General features: G+C 37.2%; 1 protein-coding gene and 1 long non-coding RNA gene across 7 annotated transcripts in view; one reads left to right on the top strand and one right to left on the bottom strand.

The window, feature by feature from the left end:
* LOC145720222 (uncharacterized) overlaps positions 1 to 24,961 on the bottom strand; it is a 530,441-nt gene that overhangs the window by 42,161 nt on the left and 463,319 nt on the right. The gene's annotated exons all lie outside the window — the stretch shown is intronic.
* The window catches only part of STIM2 (stromal interaction molecule 2), a 149,378-nt gene that overhangs the window by 64,418 nt on the left and 59,999 nt on the right, over positions 1 to 24,961 (top strand). For all 6 annotated transcript variants that reach the window (XM_081812520.1, XM_081812519.1, XM_081812521.1 and 3 more), the window contains exon 2: positions 1,309 to 1,439. In XM_081812520.1, coding sequence (XP_081668646.1) covers positions 1,392 to 1,439 — 48 coding nt within the window. In that variant the 5' untranslated portion in view covers positions 1,309 to 1,391. The remainder of the gene's footprint in view (positions 1 to 1,308; positions 1,440 to 24,961) is intronic.

Genomic DNA, 24,961 nt, shown 5'->3' with positions numbered 1-24,961 from the left:
ATTTTGAATTAAAACTATTAAAAATGTTAACTCCTCCAAATGAGTTACAACTGGAACGTGGATGTAATACAGATTTGCATTATTCTTTTACCAAAAAAAATATTATTAATTGGTTTCTAGTAGTGGCTTCTTGCAGTTTTTTCCCTAAGCACAGAATCAGATTATTTCTTAGGCCATTATAGCTGCAGTAGATCTTAGTAAACATCTAGACTACTTTATTTTACAGGTGTGGTAACTAAGACACAAAGACAAGTGATTTGTACAAAATCAGACAGTTAATTTATAAAAGGCCAGAATGATAAACTAAATTTTTAACTATTGTTGGGAAGACCAAACTGTGGCTAACCCTTCTATTATGCTAGTAACCACTTTAAACTTTTAGGCCATTTCTAATTCTAGAAATATATGTGGATCTGATGATATTTTAAAAGGGTATTTTAGTGACCTGGCAAAATAGTAGAAGTAAGTCCTTGGACTTTGTCAGTCTGCCAGTCAGCCAGATTGGGCGTGAATGAAGTTTTGGCAGTAGGTTTTCATTTTAGTGTATGGGCTGTTTATTATTTGAGTCAACAAGTAACTTTTACTAATCGATTTTAAACTTTGAAAAGCCTTAAATTGTCTCTAAATTGTTAGATTGTTAGATTCCCATTTTCCATAGGAAGAGGTTTAACCAATACATATATATTAAAGAAAACATGAGGAATAAGATTTTTAAAAATTCAGTCTTTTTTCCCCCCAGTTTTTCCGTGTTAAATTTAGGAAGTGATGTATTTTAAAAGGTATTCATATGGGTGGACTCTGATTCTTAAATATAAAAGTGAAAAAAAAGTTTCTAAGTATGTGACTCTTCTGTATATCCTTTTCTTGTATTCTCTGCTATATTTTCTTGGATTCACATTTTAATTAAACTGAATTCTTCAGAAATAGCACCTTGTATTCTGTGATTTCTAGGTTTGTTTTTTTTTTTCTTTTTTTTTTTTAAGGAGGGGTTTCTATGTTTTAGGGGGAAATAATTAGTAAATATAATGGTTGGATAAGAAGAAAGTGGTTCAAGATGTGGAAGAATATAGACAACCTGAAGTCAGTACTGGTGGTAGTTGCCTAATATCCATTAAATTGAATTATTTATTTTTAGTGAGTTGTGTTCATGTATTATACTTTCGATGACTCTACTAGACTTGTAAAAACTTGTTGGTATGACTTAGTCTGAAATTTAATATGTTGTTTTTCTTTTAAAGTATATTCTCTTAACTATATAGTCTATGTTTTGGTATTGTGAGTTAGTGATTGCCCTTTATTCTCTTTCAGATCCCTGCCTATCACTGAGCCCACCATGCTTCACAGAAGAAGATAGATACAGTCTGGAAGCTCTTCAAACAATACATAAACAAATGGATGATGACAAAGATGGTGGAATTGAAGTAGATGAAAGTGATGAAGTAGGTGGAAAGCTTTCCCTATTATTCTCTTAAATTTTCCCATTATTCATCATGTGACTCAGCTTCATCTTCAGTATCTTTAGTTTTTCTCTTTGCATTCTAATTTTCCCTTTGTATTTACACCTTTTTTCTTTTTTCCTCATGCACATATACAAGTCTTCCCAGTTTTATAAGAATGCTCAGTCTCATGTTCTTGCATTTCTCAAACATACATCCTTTTCTGACTATGTCAGTTTTTATCTATTGCTGCTTTACAAACCACCACAAAGCTTAGTGGCTTAGGACAACGGTTTATCATTTCTCCTGATCCTCTGGGTTGACTGGGCTCAGCTGGGTACGTTTTCTGTTCCCTTTGGTATGGGCTGAGGTCACTGTGGTTGCATTCAGCTGGGAGCTCTGCTGGGGCTGAAATGATGACCTCTTAGCCTTCGCAGTCTCTCTCCACACGGTCTCTCATCATTCAGAATCTAGCTCAGGCTTCCTTACAGCATGGCAGCTGGCTTTCAGGGGACAGTGTTCCAAGAAAACAAGTTCCCGTGTGAAAGTGCTTATCATGCCTCTGCTTGCCTTGATGGTGCCTGTTAATATCAAATTGGCTTAAAGCAAGTTATTTGGCTAAGCTCACAGTCTGTGTGGGAGAGGATTATACAAGGGCATGAATGCCAGGAGTTGTGGTTTATTGGGGGTCACTGATGTAATGATCTACCGTACCCACTGTACAAATAAATCATGTTTTCTTTCTTAAGCATTATCATCTTCCTCCTGGCATCACTCTGGCAGCCCTCTTAGTTTCTCCATAGAAGTTGTTTTCTTTATTTGGTTGGAGTCTTACTCTAGCCAAGTCCCCTGGTTGTTTTTCAGGCCTCTTCAATCTCTTTCTTATATTTGTCATGATTGAGATGCTTCCTTTTAGTTTATACGATACTAAATTACATTTTTTCTGCATTATCATCTAATGTTATATTACAGTGACATTCTCTAATCACATTGTTACCTAATAGTAACATTCTCTAAAGATTAATTCTTGACTTGCTCTGTAACACATTTACCTTGCTAATGCTCATCCTTTTCTAGGCTACACTTGATTCCTCATCTCTAAGCCAATGTCGATTCCTGACCTACATATATTGCTTTATGCCTGACATCTTTTGAGGGCTCGCTCTTTTGCTTTGAAGTTAGTTTGTCTAAAACAGAATCCTAGCTCTCCTCTTTGAAACCCCTCACTGTTCAGTGGCCCTTCTGGACCTACTTCTCCTTAGTTTTAATTCTTCCAAATCAGGTGTTGGCAGACTTTTTTTTGTAAGGGCCCAAGTTACGGGTTGAAATGTGTCCCCCACAAAAAAACATATTTTGAAGTCTTAACTTCCAGTACCTCAGAATGTGACCTTATTTGGAAGTAGGGTAATTTCAGATATACTTAGTTATGACAGGGATATACTGGAGTAGTGTGGGCCCTTAGTCCAATATGACTGGTGTCTGTATAAGAGAGGAGTGCACCACATGGTGACACAGACACTGGGGAAAAGATGACCCTATGACAGTGGAGGCAGAGATTGGAGTTATGGAGCCATAAGTCAAGGAATGACAAGGATTGCTGGTGACTCCAGAAGCTAAGAGAAGGCATGGAACAGATTTCTTTGTTTTTATAGAGCTCAGTTTCCTCAGTGGTCAGGACTGAAAGTCCCATCCCTCTAATTGCCTGGTCTTTCTGCTAACCAGCCCCATTCCAAGTGATCTAGAGGCCCCATTCTAAGTCCTCTCTCAGCATGAATTCAGGTGTTATCAAAAGGGGCAAAATACACTCATATCACTCAGGAAATTCCAAGAGTTTTAAGAGCTCTGTGCCAGGAACCAAGGACAAAGACCAAATATATTTCTTATTATATCACAATTACAGAAACATTTAAATCTGAAAAGAATAGCAAAAATTCACATTTTTCAATCATTAAAAATACCCTCCAAGGAAAGATCTGTTAAACTTGCATATAATATATAGACAGAGAGGGATTAACTAAGCTTACGCAGGTATTTGACAGCCTATTTAAATGTATCTGATTGCATATTTTCTCGAATTACAAGTTATTTTATTTTATTTTATTTTTTATTTTTATTTATTTATTTTTTTAAGATTTTATTTATTTATTTGAGAGAGAGAGAATGAGAGACAGAGAGCATGAGAGGGAGGAGGGTCAGAGGGAGAAGCAGACTCCCTGCCGAGCAGGGAGCCCGATGCGGGACTCGATCCCGAGACTCCAGGATCATGACCTGAGCCGAAGGCAGTCGCTTAACCAACTGAGCCACCCAGGCGCCCGAATTACAAGTTATTTTAATCTTTTTAACCTCATCATCAGATATTAAATGCTCAAATGTGTGAAGTGTTATCATTTATCACTGTGCCAAACAAAGTAAGCATGCATGGCTATATAATTTATACTTCAGTGGAATTCATCTTGAGTCTTTTAAATTTCAGTGGAATTCCAAACACTTTGTAATAAAGGTTAGAATTAAAAACTTTATGTTAAAATGTAAAGCTTATCTTAAAAGATCTTAAAACTCTGTATGATAGGTGAGCTTTAATGTTTAGAAGCAGATGTTATTCTTCTCTTGGTGTTTCTTCTAATATTAATATTCAAAAGCAAATAAGGTATGCGTCTACATTTTGTTAGCACCTTACAGAACCTAGAAATTCACAGTCCAGTATGGTAGCTACTAGCTGCATTTGGCTGTTGGGCACTTAAAATTGAGATGTGTTATAAGTGTAAAATGCACTTCAAATTTTGAATATGAGAAAAATAATGTAAAACATAAACTTTAAAATATTACCTGTTGGAAATGATAATATTATGGGCATATCGGATTACATAAAATGTAATATAAAACTAACACCATGTGTTTCTTTTCACTTTTTAATGTAACTTCTTGAAAACTTAACATCACATGTGTAGATTAATTAACTTGTATTGGAAGCACTGATCTAGAGAGTGGTGTGTGTCGTAGACTTTAAGGAATGAGTTGTTAGTTCCGTGGTTCTTGGACTGTTTCGGGGCCTCCTGATCAGCATAGCTACATCTTGATTTATATTTCTTGTTGAAGTGTCTCTTTTCTAAAGAAGTAAATGGTAATATTAGTATGACTAGCAGTCATCATTAGGAAACTTAATGAGTTTAATAGGAAACCTTAGTCAAAAAAATAAAATACTTAATTTCTTGTGGTTTTGGTTTAAAATGTTAACTTTTTTAAAATTTAGAAAAATATTTAGCATTTGAAAATGCTACTTGAAAACTTAATTTTTTTTCTCTTTAGTGCTTTTGCTTTTGTTTTTTGTTTTTGGTCGTATGAGTAAATGCTTTCTCACAAAACAGACAGAATCGCACATAAATCTTCCAGCCCTTAAGTGGACATTTTGTTGTATGCTTGTGAAAAGGCAGACTAAACAAAAAACGAAATAAGCAGGAAAAAGGGGGATGAGGACAGGTAGATGATGGGTAGCTGTAATTTTAAATAGGGTTCTCTCGGCAGGCCTCATTGGGAAGGTAACATTTAAAGTGTATACTATATGCAGTACTTAGACAAGTAAGAGAGTAAGTATGTGGCAGTTTTTTGGAGCTGTTCTCAAATTGAAAATAGAGGACATGAGTGTTGTAGATTAGGAACAGGATGAAAAGCTTTTGCTCTCCAGGTCATTGTCTTCTGGCCCAAGATCAAAAAGATTAGGTGTCATTGTATGCTCAATCTGTGACCTGTTTAGATTGAGTTTTTGATTACAGTCAAGTTTGTCTATTCTCCCAATATTGAAGATGTTTTGGAAAGTGTAGGTATTTGATTAAGAAATACTTTTTTAAATAAGAGAAATGAATGGTTTTGTTGCCTTGAACACAGGTTAGGAAGCAGTGAGAATTCACATTGTTATTGCCTGCTTTGTGACTGAAACCTTTATTATAGTTTCCAGTGTGCATGAACTTTGGTTTTACTTTTCCTCTTTTTAAAAAAATTTTTTTTTAAATCCTTTTTTTCCCCTAATTTTTCTTCCTTTTTATATCCATGCTTACCTTTTACTGATGTCATTTGGAATAAATAATTTTAGAATTTATGTTCTTATCAGTTGTTTCATTTTTATAATTAACTTTAAAACCAGTTTATATAAAAAAAACTTGTACCTGGTATTTCAGTTTTTCTTACATTTAGCTATTCTGCCTGAAAAGCACCTCTGTCATCATATGTCTCTATACTTCTTAGAAAACTTAGTTAACAGCACAGATGTATGTGTGTCTGAAACAAGGAGAGTCACTATGAAAGTAGGCAAAAGTAGGGTTAGAAAAACCTACTAGAAAATACATTTTAAAATAGGATCAGTAAGTTTTGAATTACGTGGAGTACTGTTTCCAAAGGAATAAATGCATGTATATTTTTACTGAAAATTTTAAGTTAAAATTTTCACTTATGTAGTATTTTTTGCTATGTAACAAATTCCCCCTACCCACTCCCCAAATTTGGTGGCTTACAACAATGTATGTTTATCATCTCACAGTTTCTTTGGGTCCGAAATCTAGGGGTAGCTTATCAGGGTCTTCTGGCTGTGGGTCTTTCATTAAGCTGCTCTTAAAATGTCAGCTGGTATTGTGTCCTCTTAAGGCCTGATGCATGGTGGATCTACTTCGGGGCCTACTCATGTGGCTCTTGGCTCCACAGTTCTTCACTGGTTCTTGGTTGGAGTTAACAGTTAACTGCCACGTGGCTCTCTCCATAGGGCAGCTCGTAATGTGGCAGTGGGCTTCCCTCAGAGAGAGTGGGAGGGAGCTCTGAGAGAGAGAGAGCAAGAGAAGGGCAACAAGATTGTAAGCTAATCTTGGAATTGGAATCCCTTTACTCTTTGGCTAAATTCTGTTTGTTAGAAGGGAGTCAGTAGGTCCAGCTGATACTCAAGGGGAGGCTGTTAGACAAGGTATGGATGTGAGGATGTTGGGGTCATTGGGGGCCATTTTAGAGGCTGATTAGCACAGTTTGTTTCTATACTCTGCTAACTACAGATATTTGATGGGAAATTCTCAAGCCACGGAATTATAAAGTATAAAAATAAAGTTACACAACTTCCTTCAGAAGGCTTCGTATTGGAGGGAACCCACAATAAGACTTTTCATGTTGATTTTAGTAATAGAATATGTTTAGAATTTTAAAGCATTGATATGTATGATTAAAATTATCTATTAAGTAGTATCTTGCTGCTAGTAATTATGTGTAATTATATGCACAAATGGACCAGTACAACTTATTTGACCAAAGGATCACTTGGCATTCACCTGAAAGGACAAGCAGAGCAAAGGTAAGGTGAAGAGAGATTAGGTGCTAAAGAGTCCTTGCTGTCTGTTAAGTTATAATTATTGAGGCACATTCCTGAATACTGGAATTTTTATAGTTTCATAGTTAACGTGTTATCGTAAAAACAGACTTTAATTCTTTGTGGAAAATAATAGCAATAAGCATATAATCAGAGTAGCAGAGATTGTTAATAGGTATTTAATCGAATAAAAGGGTTAAATGGCCAAAATTGGGAAATGATAGATTCTTTCAGTTTTGTTATTGTAGGAATTATCAAACTTACATTTATGGATTTATATACTAAAATAATATAAAACATTTATTGAGTGTTTACCATTTGTTTCACACTCTAATAAGCACTTTGCATGGACTATGGTATGGACTTCTCATAGAAACCCTATGGGCTAAGAGTATACTCTCCATCTTATTTGCAGATGGGGAAACAGGCTTAGGGAGGTGAAACAGTCTGTACCTGGTCACCAGCTTGTGAGTGCTGTGGGTGGGGTTTGAGTCCAGACTGAATCCATGTTCTTGATTTCTAATGTGTGTTGCTTTCTTATGTTAATGTGTATCATCAGTCTCCATTGTTAAGCCCTCCCTAGTATGATTTACAAATAAATAGCTATGTATAAATAGGGTACAGATATAGTAGATATACCTGTATCTATGTACACACACTATTATACTAGACATATTTAATGCATACATTCTATTATACTGTTATGCTTTTTGAAAATGTTCACAAATATAAATGAAAACTGAGATAAAATTAAATATAAATGGAGGTTCTCATATTTTCTCCCTTAAGAGTGGATTAGATTGTATATCCCTCTGGGGTCTGGGCAGTTGAAATTAGAGATGACTACACTAATGAATTTCAAAGCAAGATCTGTTATAAGTCACATAGACTTCATTCCATTTTTATAAGAACAGGTAACTGAGAATTTTTTAAAAATGCAAGTTCCAGGGGCACCTGGGTGGCTCATTCGGTGAAGCGTCTGCCTTCAGCTCAGGTCATGATCCTGGGGTCCTGGGATCGAGTCCTGCATCGGGCTCTCTACTCATTAGGGAGCCTGCTGCTCCCCCTGCCTGTGCACTCTCTTTCTCTCTGTCAAATAAATAAAATGTTAAAAAAAAAAAAAAGGCAAGTTCCAGAGACACTGCTAATGTTAATATTTATTCTTAATTTTCATTGTTCACTATACAGGTCTCTTAACTGTATAGCACATCAGTTCCTGATATACTTATGGTGACCACTCTGCTTTTCAAGATTGAAATTAGCTCTGGTACCTGGAAGAAATGGTACTGTAAGAATGAAGCAAAACTCACGCATTTATACTAATGCAGAAAAAAAGGCAGGGAATGACTGAAGAAGAACATTTAGGTATCATTTTGATAAAGGAAGACATGGTTAAAATCTACACTTTATTTCCTTTGTTTCAAAAATGCTCTTTCTATAAATTTGTCACTATGACCATTGTCGCTACAAATTCTATTTTTAATTTTTATTTGGAGTGTATTTATTGATATGTAGAGATCTTAGAAGAGAAGTAGTGATTTTAAACACCTGTAAATAGGAGTCTATGGAAGAAACACCCTTCTGTTGTTTACAAGGAAGTCCTCTCTCGAAATATGTGTACAGTTTTTTGATATTCTCCAAAGCACCAAAATCTTCTAAGCACCAAATATCTGTTTGTCGTTTGACTTACCTCTTCTCTTTAAACATTTTTTTTCAACTGCCGTTTGGGCAATTCAAAATAATATGGAGGCTGTCTATGTCTTTGGGTAGAAAAGGTTGGGACACTCTTCTTTGCATATAGCTTAGAACGAGGAAGGAAAGGTGATAAATCCAGAGGACAAAGTGGGTCAGTGCAGCCAAATCTTTGGGCCTTAAGGGAGAGAAGTGGATGAAAAGGAGTTGGTATAGTTCTAAAAGATTGCTCTAAAAATCAATCAAAATATGCTCCCTGGACAAAGCAGCAACTTGTAGAAATGAAAATTTTCAGGACCCATCCCAGACCTACTGAATCAGAAATGTGGGAGGGGGGCCCAGGAATCTGTATTTTAACAAGTCCTTTGGTGATTCTGATGCCCACATTATCCTTTAATAAGTCCTATAGTTGTTTTTTGCAATATATACTTTTGTAACAGTTTTTATAATTTCAGGCACAGTATTTATATTTGGCTACTGTGATGGTCTTGAGAAAGATACTGTTTCCTGCCCCTGTGCTTTGTGATTTCACTTTGCCCAAGTTCTACCTTAAAGTTTTCTTTTTTTTTTTTTTTTTAAAGATTTTATTTATTTGACAGAGAGAGACACAGTGAGAGAGGGGACACAAGCAGGGGCAGAGGGAGAGGGAGAACCGGACTCCCCGCTGAGCAAGGAGCCCGATGTGGGGCTCGATCCCAGGACCCTGGGATCATGACCTGAGCCGAAGGCAGACGCTTAACGACTGAGCCACCCAGGCGCCCCTACCTTAAAGTTTTCTTAATATGTTCTACTGGAAGTCCTAAACGTGTAACACAGTAATCGTTATAATAATATATTAATTATTACTGGAAAGCAGGGTGTACATGTATGCATGTATATTGCTGGGGTGAGGGTTCTTTGCTTTTGTGAAAGTAAGACGGCTCTGTAACCTAGGATGGCTAAGAACCATCATATAAATTATTGAGACAGAGCTTAAGAAAGTGTCTTTATTGTTTTATAGTTGTACTTAGGATATTTCTTGAGTTCTAAGTTTGCTGTCTTGCCTCAGCAATTTTTAGTTGAGTACCCTTTTTATGTCTTGTCTTGACAATTGTAGTACCTCTTTCCTGGGTTTTCTTCTCTATCTCTTGCTTTTCCAGTTAACTTACCAGCTGCTGTTATCTTTCTGTTTATGATATTTGATAAGAATGAATTCTCCCAGACTACTGTTTTTATTTATTTATTTATTTAAAAAATTTTTTTTAAGTTGGCTCCATGCCCAGTCTGGAGCCCAACGTGGGGTCTGAACTTGTGATCCTGAGATCAAGACCTGAGCTGAGATCAGCCTAACTGACGGCCATGAAGGCACCCCTCTGTCTTAGACTATTTCTATTCATGTGTCTTCTTGTCCCTCAAAGCAACCACTATAGAAACCAGAAGACTCTCTCTTACCCTACCATGGCTTGCCATCCAGATGATCTTGCTTCTGTCCCCTCTGACTCTGATGTAGTATAATGGCTACCCTCTTCTTGATGTGTCCTTGGTTGCATGTCATTTGAGAAACACTGTTGGTACTATCTAGTTCAGTACATATGGATTAAGTGGGCTTTTGTGCTGCAGTAGGTAGGTACTTAAATATCATAACAGTTTCTGTGGAAAGATGTGTTTCAAATGACAGATACACACTCTTAAATACAACCAGTTTATAAGCTGGGAATGAATGGTCTGTACTATGAGATCTGTCTGTAAAGAGCCAGAAACTTCTGAAATCATTTTATGGCCTTGAAACATTCAACCGAGTACCTTTGGTCTCTTTCTAGGATGTTACCACAACCCCTGCTTCAACTAGTAAATCTTTTAGCCCCCCTCCTCCAAATGATTTCCACTTTCTTTAGTCAGAATATTTGGCAATTACATGTTTTCGTTAAAAAAATCCTTTCCCATTCCTGTTCCATTGGTTTTTCATTTCCCTTAACAGGAGTTTCGTATTAAATACTGTTACACACTGGAAGGGGGCAGGGCAGCAGGGGTGTGAATCAGGATCTGTGTCTGTACTGCTTCAGCTCCAGCCTGACTGTACAGCCAGTCTGGCTCCTCTCCACCTCTCCTCCCCCAGGCATTTTCAGGATCACGGCATGGCATGGCATTTATGTAATATATTTTTTTGAGAGTTTAGCACACTTCACATATCTTGTCTTCTAAAACATCTGAGTTTCAGTGTACAAAGCCTATTCTTGTTTCACAAATGAATTAAATAAAATTGTGCCTTTACTGTAACATTAACTCTGTCTACCTTATCATTGTTTTTGTTATGGATATGGTGACATATAATTCATCATCCAAACTGTTTAGAGAGTAAAAGAGGGTACTATTAATAATTATACCAGGACGACAGGTGCAAATGAGGACTGTCCTAGGCAAATGGGGCCATATAATTAACTCACTATCTGTCTTACAACAATCTGCTTTCCACTGTAATTACCTTTGTCTGTGTCTTGCTCACTTCACTAACTTTTTTTTTTTTTTTAAAGATTTTATTTATTTATTTGAGAGAGAGAGAATGAGAGACAGAGAGCACGAGAGGGAAGAGGGCAGAGGGAGAAGCAGACCCCCCGCTGAGCAGGGAGCCCGATGCGGGACTCGATCCCGGGACTCCAGGATCATGACCTGAGCCAAAGGCAGTCGCTTAACCAACTGAGCCACCCAGGCGCCCTCACTAACTTGTTATTAAATTGATCCAAGTATTGTGTCAAGGTTTGTGCTATTAGTAAGGCTTGGATCTATTTCAGTTCGGTTTATCATGCTAAGTCTTTATGTATGGGCACCTTCTTTTCTAGTAACATGACAGAGACTTTGACATAATTCTAGTTTTCCTAGAGCTAAGTGATTTTTTTTTTTGTCTTTTTATTCTCTAGAAATAAAATAGTTTAACAATATTTTCTATATTAAAATAAAACTCATTGACCCTTTCATTGATTCTAGAATTTGTTTTTAAAATTTATTTATTTAGAGAGAGAGCATGAGTAGGGGGGGCAGAGGGAGAGAGAGAATCTCAAGCAGACTCCACGCTGAGCACCGAGCCTGATGTGGGGCTCGATCCCACAACCCTGAGATCATGACCTGAGCGGAAGTCAAGAGTTGGAGCTTAACTGACTGAGCCACCCAGGTCCCCCTGGGTTTTTTTTTTTTTTTCTTTTTTTGTTGTAAGTTCCTGGCTTTCCCAATTATTCATATCTGAAGAATTGTATATAATAGTCTAAATTGTCCTATTAACCTATCCAGTGTTTGGCCTGCCAGAATTTCTCCCAGAAGTAAGTGCTGCAGTCACTAACCCCATGGTCTTCAGAAGACTATTTTGCTCTAGAAAGTTGTTCTTGAGGCCTTAAAATGGTAAGGTGCTATGCTACAGCAGGGACATAAAAGATAAATTGTTCTTATCCTCCAGATAACCCCACCGTATGTTGACTATAACATCATGGTTCATAAAGCATTTATGGTGTCTCACATTATCTTCAGTAATGTTGTTTTGGGATAGGCAAGATAGGTGGTATCCCTGTTTTATAGATGAGACTGTGGCTTTGATTATGTTCCTTAGGGCACACAGTGTAGGGGACTGGGCTAGAACCCAACCATCCCAAGTCCGGTTCACTCCTGAACACATTTAGGCACAATTCCAAGTTGTTGTTTTTTGAACTTGTGTTCAGTTTTGAGCCCTGGACTCTGAAAGAATGCCCTTGGTTACATTCTTGACCTGTGTTTCTATTAATGACTTCAATTTTAGTTGCAAACCTTTAGGCATTGAGGTCAGCTCTTTCACTGGGACCTTATACCTGCTTGTTCCCTGTATTTGGTCTGAATCATATTGACTTGTGTCTTGAGTGTTATCTTACGTATGGCTGGAGAATCTACCTTACTTCACCCTAAAGACTACTTTTCACCCTGTATTTCCTTAAGCTTTCTATCCTGGCCTTGCTGGGTCTGGCCTGGCTTGGCTTGGCTTTGCTCATGGCATTGACGAAGTACTGGTATTACCAAATGTCGATGACTTGCTTTTTATTATTCCCCCTACCCACTGGCCTTTTTTATAGGGTTATTAGGCCCGGAGGGCTAACGCTATAAGGCTATTAAACTCAGTTGATAAAGAGAACCTTTTTAAGATGAAGGATATTTTGCCTTGATCCTGAAAATGTTTCAAAAATTTGATAAAAAATATTTGAGAGCCCCTCACTTTAATTGCTAATCCTTGCCCACTGACCTTTATTTTTATATCTCCTAAGTTCCTAAAATTTCTTTGAAGTCTTAATTAGGGAAGTGTAGGAATTTTTGTGGAATTTAAAAACTATTTTTAAAATTAACTAGCTGCCTTTTTTGTTTTCATTTTTCTTGGTTCCTTGGTTCCTTCAAGGGCTTGGGAAATATGCCTAGGCTCCTAAGGGCGTTGTTCAGCATTCATTTAAAAACAAAACACACCTAATGTTTTAAAGTTCCTATTTATATATACAGCATTGTACTGAATATGGAGCAGAATGAAAAACAAGCATAGACTTCCATAAGCTTACCATCTACTAGGGCATAAGAGGCTCTGTGTGTCTAATACAAGGCATGTCATGGCATACTATGTACTAGAAATACACATGAATCATTTAAGTGCTCTTGTGTTTTAGAAGAGAGAGTGTACATTTGTTTGAGGAGCATCTAGAAGAGCATGGAGTAGGAGTCCTTGAGATGGACCTTTGGAAGTAGGCATGGTTTTTACAGGTGTAGATGATAGGACACTCCAAGAGGAAGGGTCAGGCGAGGGAAAAAGCATTAAAGCAAGAATATAAGATACTAATTTATGCAATAGCCAGTAATTGCGTCTGACTGGAGTATGGTGGCGTGGGGGATAGCATTGAAAAGAGTTTGCTTGGTTTTTTTTTTCTTCCTGCTTCTCCTCTGATTTCTTCATTGTTCTTACTTTTCTTGCACCCTAAAGTGTATGTATTCCATAAGATTTAAAAAAAATTTTTTTTAAAGCAGTTTGGTTTACAGGATTGAGAAGGCACAGAGATTTCCCATATATTCCTTCCCCCCCACACGGGGTATATTCTCTCTCATTGTTAGCATCACCTACCAGACTGGTACATTTTTTACCAAGGACTAACCTACACTGACATGTCGTAATCACCCAAAGTCCATAGTTGTCATTAGGGTTTGGTCTTGGTGTTGAACATTCTGTGGGTTTGGATGAATATGTAATGACATGCACTCACCATTATAATATCATACAGGGTATCTTCACCGCCCTAGACTTTCTCAGTCTTTGTTGTTTCAGGCCTTTCTTTTCTTTTCTTTTTTTTTTTTTTTTTAAAGATTTTATTTATTTGACAGAGAGAGACAGCAACAGAGGGAATACAAGCAGGGGGAGTGGGAGAGGGAGAAGCAGGCTTCCTGCCAAGCAGGGAGCCTGATGCGGGGCTCGATCCCAGGACCCTGGGATCATGACCTGAGCCGAAGGCAGATGCTTAATGACTGAGCCACCCAGGTGCCCCTGTTTTAGGCATTTCTTCTGTTCCTTTCTCTGTTTCTTCTCCTGGCACTCTATTACACATACGTTACACCTTTTGGGGTTGTCTCACAGTCCTTGGATACTCTGTTCTGGTTTTTTTCAGTCCTCTTTTTGCTTTTTGGTTTTCCAGGTTTCTATTGATACATCTGTCCTCTGGGGCAGAGAGTTTTTCTCAGCTGTGCCCAGTCTTCTAATAGACCCATCAAAGGAATTCTTAATTTGTGTTCCAGTGCTCTTGATCCGTAGCATCTCTTTCTGGTTCTTTCTTAGGATATCCATCTCTGCTTATATTGCTTATCTGTCCTTACATATGGTCTACTTTATCCACTAGAATCCTCAGCGTATTAATCTTGGTTGTTTTAAATCCCTCATCTGATCAGTCCCTACTATGTCTGGTTCTGATGCTTGTTCTGTCTCTTCATATGGTGTTTTTTGCCTTCTGGTATGTCTTGTCATTTTTTCTTGAGAGCTAGACATGGTGTATGGGATAAAAGAAATGGCTGTAAATAGACCTGTAGTAATATGGTGGTAAGGTGTGACAGGGAGGGGAGGTGTTCTGTAGACCCATGATTAGGTCCCAGTCTTTTAGTGAACCAATGATTCTGGACTGCGACCTTCACAAGTGTTTCTCAGTTTTGGTTTTTTCTTTTCCCTTCGGTGGGATAGGATGGCTAGAGTGAGTTGGAGTTGGGTATTTCTCTTCTCCCACCGGAAGGCTAGAGCCTGGTAGGGTTGAATTGAGCCTGGTCAGTTAGGCTCTGATATACCCCTGTAGGTTAGGCTCTGGTTAACTAGTTGCGCCTGAGAGTAGACCTGGTTAAGAGGAACAGAGTGCTCTGGAGTACACATCTTTTTTCTCAGTTTACAAGAGGATTATATCCCAATAAATCCATCATAAGTTGAAAATCTCGTAAGTCAAACATACATTTAATAGACTTAACCTACTTTAAATGCGTCCAGAACACTGACATTAGAGTTGATCACTCTTTGAGAACCACCACTATAGTCTACCATATATAGCCTAGACTTCTTAATTTGGCATTTAAGACCTTTTATAGTCTGGTCATAATCTATCCTTCTAGCCATTATCATTTACTCTGGAGCTTCTTGATGCACTCTTTACTCTCCCCAGACTGAACTGCTGACAGACTGCTCTTTGGACACATCCATATTCTCATGCTGGGAGAGGCCTTTCACTTATGATTTCTCTCATTCTCTTCCTGTTCCATTTTGCGTGTTAAACTGTATCTTATAAGATTAATTTTAAGGTTTAGCTGAAATGGAACTTTATCCATATAAAGCTTCCCTGTTTATTTTTGTGTTTTTCTTCCAATATTCTTCTAAGCCAGGGAAATCCCTTGCATTGCACTGTGGTATTTGTTGCTTTCTAATTTAGCTTGACCCTATTTCCATTTCATTTCCTCTGTCCGCCAACCCTGTGTTTTACCTGTCTCACATTAGTTACATAGCGTATGTGTGTGGTGATAGAGGGAAATTGAACTCCTTCTGTAGGCTATAACTAGGAGACCCAGCAAGCCAGCATTCCTGGGATACCAGTATAGGAATATTTTCAGAGAAATGGGTTACAGGGGTTCCAGCAGCTAGGGGGCAGGAGGAGTGACGGCAGCCAGGCAGTCCAGCTGTGTGAAGGCTTTTGGCACACCAGGGGCTGCATGCACACAGCCCATGCCTGCCCCGCCACCGTGATGCCCCAGAGGAAGGTCAGCTCCGCTGAGGGGGCAGTAAAGGAGGAGCCAAGGGAAGGATCAGCAAGGTTGTCAACTAAACCTGCTTCTGCAGAAGCGGAAATGAATCCAAAAATGGCAGCAGGAAAGGATAAATCTTCAGATTAAAAAAGTGCAAATAAAAGGGAAAAGGGGTGCAAAGGGAAAACAGGCTGAAGTGGCTAACAAAGAAACAAGAGAAGACTTACCTACAGAAAACAGAGAAACTAGAAATGAGAGTTTGCCTCTGATACCACAGGAGAGAGAGGGAGGCCCAGTCTGATTAATATAGTATGCCATGTCTTATCAGTGGTCTCTGTCTCCCTTCTTAAACAATCCAAAGGAATATTTTTATCAAATGTTTTGTAAATGCAAGTTTTTTAGTAGCTCTAGAAACATTTTTAAGGAGAGAATCCACCTTATCCCATTTTTTATGTGTAAATGCTTTTTTTAAGAAGTGAAGTCATTTGCTTGGTATAGCCAGAAAATAGTGGGATATTGAGTATGGGAGGCTTTGGTTGTCTTGGGTGTCAGCCTGACATTCCATAGATGGGGTAGTTTTTATATCCCATAACACAGAGCATCATAAATAGCAATTTGAAGTCCGTCGTGCATTTAATACATCTTGAACATTTTAAATTACTTCTGTTCTTCTGTTGCTTTTGGTAAAATTGTTTCCTCAGGAAAACCACTCCTTGATCTTGGGTCTCCCTGTCATAATTTTGTACACTCCATAACATCTTTAGCTGTAGAAGTCCAGTTTTCCTAGTAACTTTGTTAATGTGCTGTGACAGATTAAAATTTGAGTATGAAGTATATATGATACTAAATTGTGAATTAGTGGGACTTAACTGTGTAACATCGTACAACATTTGAAGATAATAATACTTGATATCCTGTTAAGGAAAATTTACCTCCAGATTTTAAGCTGGAAATTCACTGGAATAACTGCTTAGAAAAGAATCACAAGTACATGATTTTTTAGGTTTTTGGTATATACATGAAGAATTGTTTACAAATTCAAATGTCTGTGTGCTAATCCCTAGAACAACCAATAAAATTCAATTATGACAGAACAAAACAACCAAAAAACACAAATAAAAGGGTTACAGTTACAACCCTGAGTCTCACCAATGGAAGTATTTTAAACTCTTCTACCCTGAAAAACCAAAAAATAAAAAGACATTTACAAAGTATAATATATGGCAAGTTAATGTAATCTCTTAGAGGTTGGCTTAATGATCATGAGAGATGAGCAGTACATTAGGAATAAATAATATCTTTTTTAATGAATAAAATTGTGCCCATAAAAGATAATGAGTTTCTTGAAATTCTTTTTTTACATTTTTTTATTTTATTTTATTAATTTTTTTTTTTTTAAGATTTTATGTATTAGAGAGAGAGAGAGCAAGCACAAGCAGGGGGAGAGACAGAGGGAGAGAGAAAGGGAGAAGCAGACTCTCTGCTGAGCAGGGAGCCCGATGTGGGACTTAATCCCAGGACCTCAGGATCATGACCTGAGCTGAAGACAAGATGCTTAACCGACTGAGCCATCCAGGCGCCCGAGTTTCTTGAAATCTTGATGATTTAAATATTTGAGGTATATTTTACCTTCTGAATTTACAATTCAGTGCAGAAATTTTAGCTATACAGTTTCATGAATTTTAACAAATGTATATACCCATGTATCTACCACCACAATTGTCATATAGAACATTTTGATCCTCAGATTTTGAAACTGTTATTTTCTTTTGTAGAAGACAGTGAAGAGAAATCTTTTGTGTTGCTATACAATCTATTAAGTATAATTGGTCAGTAATTTTCCTTTACCTTTCCATTGCTAGTTTATTTCCCATACTTTGTGGTTGTGTTTAAAATCTTATCCCAATGATGTCATAACTAACCAGAGATCTTAGGATTGGGGTAGGGAAGTTTTTCCTCTCTCCTTGTCAGAGGCCATATAAGGCCACTGGGGTTGCTCATCCACCTTCATTTATGGCTATAAACTATATATTCTCTCCTGTTACTGTCGATTCACTGTTTGTGCCCCTACCAAAAGTGAATTCTTCCACCTGAGCACTCTACCTTCTCTCGTCTCCCCTTGGCAACTCTAGGGCAATGCTTCAGCAATTTTCCATTTTCTACTGGATCTTTCACAACTGATGCAAACCTGCCATTGTTTTCCCACCTCATAAACACAACAATAATGAAAACTTGTCCTGACTCTATTTCTCCCTTTGGTTATTGCCCAATTCCTTTCTCCTTCTCTTCCAATGAGCTCCCTCAAAAGGATTTGTGTACTATTTTTCTTATCTCTTTCTTTCTTGAACTCACTTAAGTTTTTGCCTTTGTTATTCCTTCAAAACTGTTCTTACTATGCTCAGATTTCCATCTGGTATTAGTTTCCTTCTGCTTACAGGGCTTTTAAAAACATTTCTGGCAGTACAGGACTTCCTGTGATAAACTCTTACTGTTTGTATGTCCGAAAAAGTTTTTATTTTGCCTTCATTTTTGGAAGATGTTTTTGCTGGGTAAGAATTGTAGGTTTACAGTTTTTTCTTTCATACTTTAAATATGCTTCCTAAGTGGTCTCTGGATTGTATTTTTTGTCTGACAAAAATTCTGCTGTCCTCCTTATCTCTGTTCCTCTGTACCTATTGTGTCTTTTTTTTTTTTTTAAGATTTTATTTATTTAATTAATTGACAGAGAGAGAGACAGCGAGAGAGGGAACACAAGCAGGGGGAGTGGGAGAGGGAGAGGGAGAAGCAGGCCTCCTGCTGAGCAGGAAGCCCGATGCGGGGCTCGATTCCAGCACCCTGGGATCATGACCCGAGCCGAAGGCAGTCGCTTAACCAACTGAGCCACCCAGGTGCCCCCCTATTGTGTCTTTTATCTCCCCTCCCCTACCCAGTTGCTTTTAGATTACCCTCTTTATCCCTGGTTTTAAGCTATTTGATTATGATGTGTATTGGTGTAGTTTTCTTTGTGTTTCTGGTCTGAGGTATATTGATCTTCTGGGATCTGTGGGTTTATAGTTTTAATAAAATTTGAAAAATTTTGGCCATTATTTTTTCAAGTATATTTTTTTGTCACTCCCTCTTGGCTCCTTATGGACTCCAATTACACTTATGTTAGGCTGCTTGAAGTTGTCCCACAGCTCACTATCTAATTTGGATAGTTTCTCATGCTTATTGTATTTAAGTTTGCTGATATTTTAGTCTGTTATGTTTATTATTAATCTCATTTAGTGTATTTTTCATCTCAGTCATTGTAGTTTTAATGTTTAGAATTTTGATTTGGGTCTTTGAAAAAAATACTTCAGTCTTAAATGTCTCCATTAACATGTTCAGTATTTACTCTGGCTTCTTGAATATATAGAATATAGCTATAATAACTATTTTAATGTCTTTGTTTATAATTCTCTCATCATTGCCATTCTTGGATTGGTTTGATACTGACTTTTCTCCTAGTTGTGGGTTGTTTTTTTCTGTATCTCAGAGTACCTGGTAATTTTTCATTGGATGTCAGACATTGTGGATTTTACCTTGTACTGAGTATTTTGTATACATAGAAGTATTCTTAAGCTTTATTCTAGGGCAGGTTTAAGTTACATGGAAACAGTTTAATCCCCTTGGCTTGTATTTATAAGCTTTTGGGGGGGCAGAATCAATGTAGTTTAGTCTGGGTTAGTATTCCTCAGTACTAGGGCAAACCCTTCGTAGTATTCTACCTGATGACCTACAAATTAGGAGATTTTCCATTTGTCTTGTTGGAACAAGCACTATTCCCTGTCCTTTGTAATCTTCAAAGACTGCTCTAAATTTTTTTTGTGTCTCTTTTCTTTGGCTTGCTGTGGCTTTCTTGCATGCATGGGGTGATAGTAGTCACTAAAGACTCAAGGTACCCTTTCTAGATAATCCAGTCTTCTTTCTCTGTGGCTCACTCTTCTCTGGTACTTAGTACTGTAATCCCTACCCTCCTTAGTTCTCCCCCACTTCTGTCTTTTCAACTCAGGGGACTGTCCTTCTCTGCCTGGGTTCCCTCTTCCTGTGCTTTATCCTGGTAGTTCTCTTCAGGAATTAATTTAGGGCAGTCACAGGGCATACTTTGTTTTTGGTCTTCGGGGATCACTGTACTTTGTTGTCTTGATGTTCAATGTCTTTGGGGGAGGGTGGGTAAGGTAAACCTTGTATCTGTAACCTCTTCTTAGCTGGAAATACAAGTTCTGACTTACTAAATTTTAGCCAGTAAAAAAACAGGAGATTTTTTTGTTACATCTTGAATGCTTAGTTATACTTAAAGTAAAATTCACATATTAATGTTAAATCTGAATGACTCACCTTATATGTTACTGTTGTTATGCTTGATGGATATAATTTTGACCTATGTGATCTAACGAGTATTGATCACCACAAGTTCATGGATGGCCAGAAGACATTTAAGTAGGTGTGTGTGTGTGTTCAGATTTCTGGAAACTGAGACCAAAGCCTAATAGTAGATTTTGGCCAGAAACTAGGGCCAAAACTAGACTTTGGTATATCTCTACTTGCCACAATACCTACTTGTTTTTATAATAATAATAAACAATAAATAACAAATAATAATAATAAATAAAAGCAACAGATGTTCTCCATATGTTTATAGAACTATGTTCTTTTTTATATTTATAATTTTTTAAGATATTTTCTACCTTTTATTTTCCAAATGAGAACACAGAAGATAAGTCATTTGCCTCTGCCTTTGGACTTTTATTGTGGTGTTCTTAAGGACAGTATAGTTGTTTGTTTGTTTCTTTCTTTCTATTTCCTTATTTACTATTGGATAGACTGATGGAATCGTAGGTAATTTTGTTACAGATTTTTGGATTATAATCAGCAATAATCTTGAAGAGTAGTCATGATATAGGTCATGTATTGGTTCCTGTAAAACAAATGACTGGCATACTTCAGCTCATAAATATATTGTGTTTTACAGGTCTTTGTAAACTAGTTGTTTGACTGTCATCTGTCATTTCTATTAACTGATCATTCAATTGAATTAGTGTCATAAATAATGGTTAAGTTCTCCACCTACCTCATAAAAGGCTACAGTCTAGCTTAGATGGTGTTGAGAGTCATTGTGAGGCCACTTGAACTCTGAGCTGTTCTGAGAACAGAACAGAATCCTAAGGAGGTCACTGGTGCACTTATTGTGGGTAAACTGGGGATTGACTGATGGGTTTTGATGTTTGGAGGTTTAGGGAATGGGATTAAGGACTGATAACATCCTGTAGCTACTGGGCAAAAGTGTAAAGTTATGCTTGTGTTAAGGTGTAGAGACTGTCCAAATCAGCTTGAAGTTTTCTTTAGTATAGAATTTTAATGTTTGAAAAAATATTTGAATTTAGGATCTGAAGAATTTTTTCTCAGATGTTAAGTGATTTACCTTTTTCATTCTTAATTCCATGAAAACATATTCCCATTTGCCCGTGTTCTCTTACGTTTTTGTGTAGGTGTCATCATCCATCTTAGATGATAAGATCAAAGTTATTAAGACCAATATCTTAGTACTAGCCCGTATCTCTGCACTGTTACAGCATTTTGTGTGGCAGGTATCAAGCAAGATTTGATATTACTACACTTAGATCAGTGATTATCAGTGGTGTTCTGTAGTACCTCAAAGTTACCTTCTGCCACTTCAAGAAATGATGTAAAGTGTGCATAACAAGGCAAAGATTTAACTCGTTATTTTAAAAAATAAATGATTTACATGAAATAGCTGACATTGTTGAGTGTTTACTATATACCAAGCACTGTTTTTTACATTTCATGTGTAATAAGTCACTTTTGATATATGACTGTTATTACCATTTTGCTCATGAGAAAACTGAAGCACAGAGGGGAAAGTAGCTTACTAAGGTCATATAGCAAATAATACATTTGAGATATTCACGGTCTGAAGATTGAATCTGTGCTTTCCCCCACTATGCTCAGTTTTGGGATGAAGATACATGGGCAATTCATGCTTTATTAGCATGGTATCATTTCTAAGAATTTGGGAATCAGTGCATTTTTCAGAACATCCAGGTTAGGATAGCGGTGAAGGACTTAAACTTTGGAATTCTGTAAAATTTACTTCCAGTATTTGGTTTCCTTAAGTAACTTAAGTAACTCTGTCAAATCGAATCAATTGTCAACCCTCCTTTTTCATCTGTACAAGTGTGGGTAACAGTAGTCCTTTCTGGTTATGCATTCTTTCCCCTGAGACATTATACTAAGCTATTTTAGTATTATTTTCAAGACAGGAAGACCCTGCAGTTTTTTTCCAGGAACGTATTTGCTTTAACTGACTCACCTAGCAGACCTTGGACACTGTTGTTTTGATGACAAGTGTCCTTTGGGAAAATCTCTGCTTACATTGTCAGTGAAAAGGTTGTGGTTCTCCTCTTCATTTCTGTGTTATGTATTTTGTTTCAGAATGTCTGAAATGATAGTTTTAAGAGTATTGGGAAATTGTAGCTTTATAAATGTCTGATATTTTCCAAGATGTGTATTAACCTACCAGTCTAGTCAGGGTGAAACTAATTTATTCAGGCTTTAAACTTCAAGAGCAATAACAACTCAAATTATTTTTATTGCCTAACACTTCTGTGTACTAAGCATGAATTTTTAATTTAATCTTTTTCATAACCATATGTAGTGGGTAATTTTATTTTCCTCACTGTACAAAGGAGAAATATGAGGCTAAAAAGAATACAAGTAGTGGAATCAGATTTTGAATATAGTCTGTCACACTCCAGAGTCTGAGTGCTTAACTGTGATGATAAATCACCTCTCCTTGGCTATTGAGATCTTAAAATTGTATAATTAAAAATAAAAGGGGAAATACCTATGTATCATTGTTATGTCATGGAAATCAGGACTAGAATTGTGTGCCCCAGGCCTCCTGAGGAACTGAAACGGGAAGTCCTCAAGAATCGAGGCAGTTCCTGGTGCCATTTCTTTCTCTCTCTGTTCTCTTTCATTATTTTCTTTCTCTGCGTTTTGGCTTCCTCTATACATGGTTTATCTTGTCTGGTCATAAAATGGTACCTTCAACACCATTTTCCTTATTACCTTAACAATCCAGAGCCATCACCAAGTGATCCAGCCTTTTATGGTCTGAATTGCATTTCCTGGTGAAATAGAATCCTTTCATCCTGGTCATTCTCTGGATTGTTTTCTTCTGGGTCAAGTGTCCATCCTTTAGTCACATAGCTGTGGCAGTGGGTGATAGGTTGAGGAGGGATGACTGAACACATTCAGAGAACTACCCTTATGTTGGTAGGGTAGGAGGTATAGGCTGAAAAGAGCCCTCAAATATGTCTGTACTAGCATGTGTCAGATTTCATTAAGCACTGTAATAAAAATAACACAAATACAAAATATAAATGCAAATATAAAAATAAAAAATACATAGCATCAAAAATATAAATACAAAATGCAAATAATATATATGTTAAAGATACAGGGAACTGAAATCAGCTTATCATCTAAAAGCTAACTTCCTGAACTGGATATGTAGATTCCATAATGGTTTTAGAAGAGTGTATTTAAAAGAATCATCTGCATGAATGTTTTTGAGAAGAATATTCAATAGTCATTTATTTGAGTACTTCTGTATTTGTATTATCAATTCAGCCTTTCCTATAGTAGGTATAATTAGGTACATAATTGGACATGTTTACCACGTTATTTGCAGTACATTATTTAAAGATTTACCTTATAGAATTTCAGATTCTATTTTCCGATTTAATTCACAGATTTCAACAAGTAAGAAGTATTTGTCATTTTATCATGCATTTTCAATTGTTGGTGACTGCTTTTAAAATTTCTCTATTAGCCTTGCCTCAGTTTTATAATTTTCAGTTTTCTGTGAAGTTTTAGAAAAGTCTGAACAGTCAAAATGATCTATAGGAAACATACTGGAGAGAGGGTTTAATGGAAGCTGATGAGTTTTAGTGCATTTGGTTCAGTTAAAATTTTTCCAACTTAGTTTCAACATAAAGTAATTCTAGTGATGATCAAAGTGATGACCTAGATCAAAATGTTGAAGATGTAGGAGATACAGAATACACTTCAATGTGGTTTGTTATGAATTGTGTTATCCTGGGGTCATGTTTTAAAACAGAAGCCTGTATTAATTTTTAAATGATAATTTCAGGGAAAATACAATTCTATGCATTTACTCAGTTTTGACCCAACATTTTTGGGAGCCAGATAATTCTTTTACATTAAGTGAACTATAGATAATCTTCCTGAGCTTTTTTTTTTTTTTTTTAAGATTTTATTATTTATTTGACAGAGAGAGACACAGCGAGAGAGGGAACACAAGCAGGGGGAGTGGGAGAGGGAGAAGCAGGCTTCCCGCTGAGCGGAGAGCCCGACGCGGGGCTCGATCCCAGGACCCCGGGATCATGACCTGAGCCGAAGGCAGACGCTTAACGACTGAGCCACCCAGGTGCCCCCCCCTTTTTTTTTTTTTTTTAAATTGCCTTTTTCCGATATCTTAATTCTTTGATTTTGTTCATCACATATTTTGGCAGATATCTATACACTCGTCCTAGGCTTACTAAAATAGTTCAGTAGCTAGAATGCCTCATCTAGCCTATATATGGAAATCAGCTCTCTTTTCTGAAATACATTGATCCTAAAGCCACAGAACTCTACTTTTAGGTTCGTTGTGTTCATGGGGTGAAGAGAATTTCCTAGGACTTTTTTTTTCCCCTCATGTATCACATATATGAAACAGTTGCCATTTGTTCCAACTGACTGGACCATTTCCAAGGCAGGCTTCCTCCCTGCTTTTTTTGTCATCATGCTTTTCATTCTAGAATTTCTCTCTAGCTCTTGAACCTTTTCCAAGCTAGGGGCAATTTCTGAACATCTCAGTGACAGTGATTTTTCCAGGTATATCTACTGCATTCTGAAGGTATCAGGAAGAACAACGAGGAATTGGCAGAAATAGGAAATTAGAAAAATATGAAATAGGAGTTGGAGCAATGAGGCAGGTCCCTTTAAAAATAACTTTTTTTTTTTTAAAGATTTTATTTATTTATTTGAGAGAGAGAATGAGAGAGAGAGAGCAGGAGAGGGGGGAGGGTCAGAGGGAGAAGCAGACTCCCTGCCGAGCAGGGAGCCCGATGCGGGACTCGATCCTGGGACTCCAGGATCATGACCTGAGCCGAAGGCAGTCGCTTAACCAACTGAGCCACCCAGGCGCCCT

This window comes from Leptonychotes weddellii, chromosome 2 (assembly GCF_054177405.1).
Source record: "Leptonychotes weddellii isolate Sample4059 chromosome 2, ASM5417740v2, whole genome shotgun sequence".
Taxonomy (NCBI): domain Eukaryota; kingdom Metazoa; phylum Chordata; class Mammalia; order Carnivora; family Phocidae; genus Leptonychotes; species Leptonychotes weddellii.
This window is presented reverse-complemented; position numbering and strand designations above follow the sequence as displayed.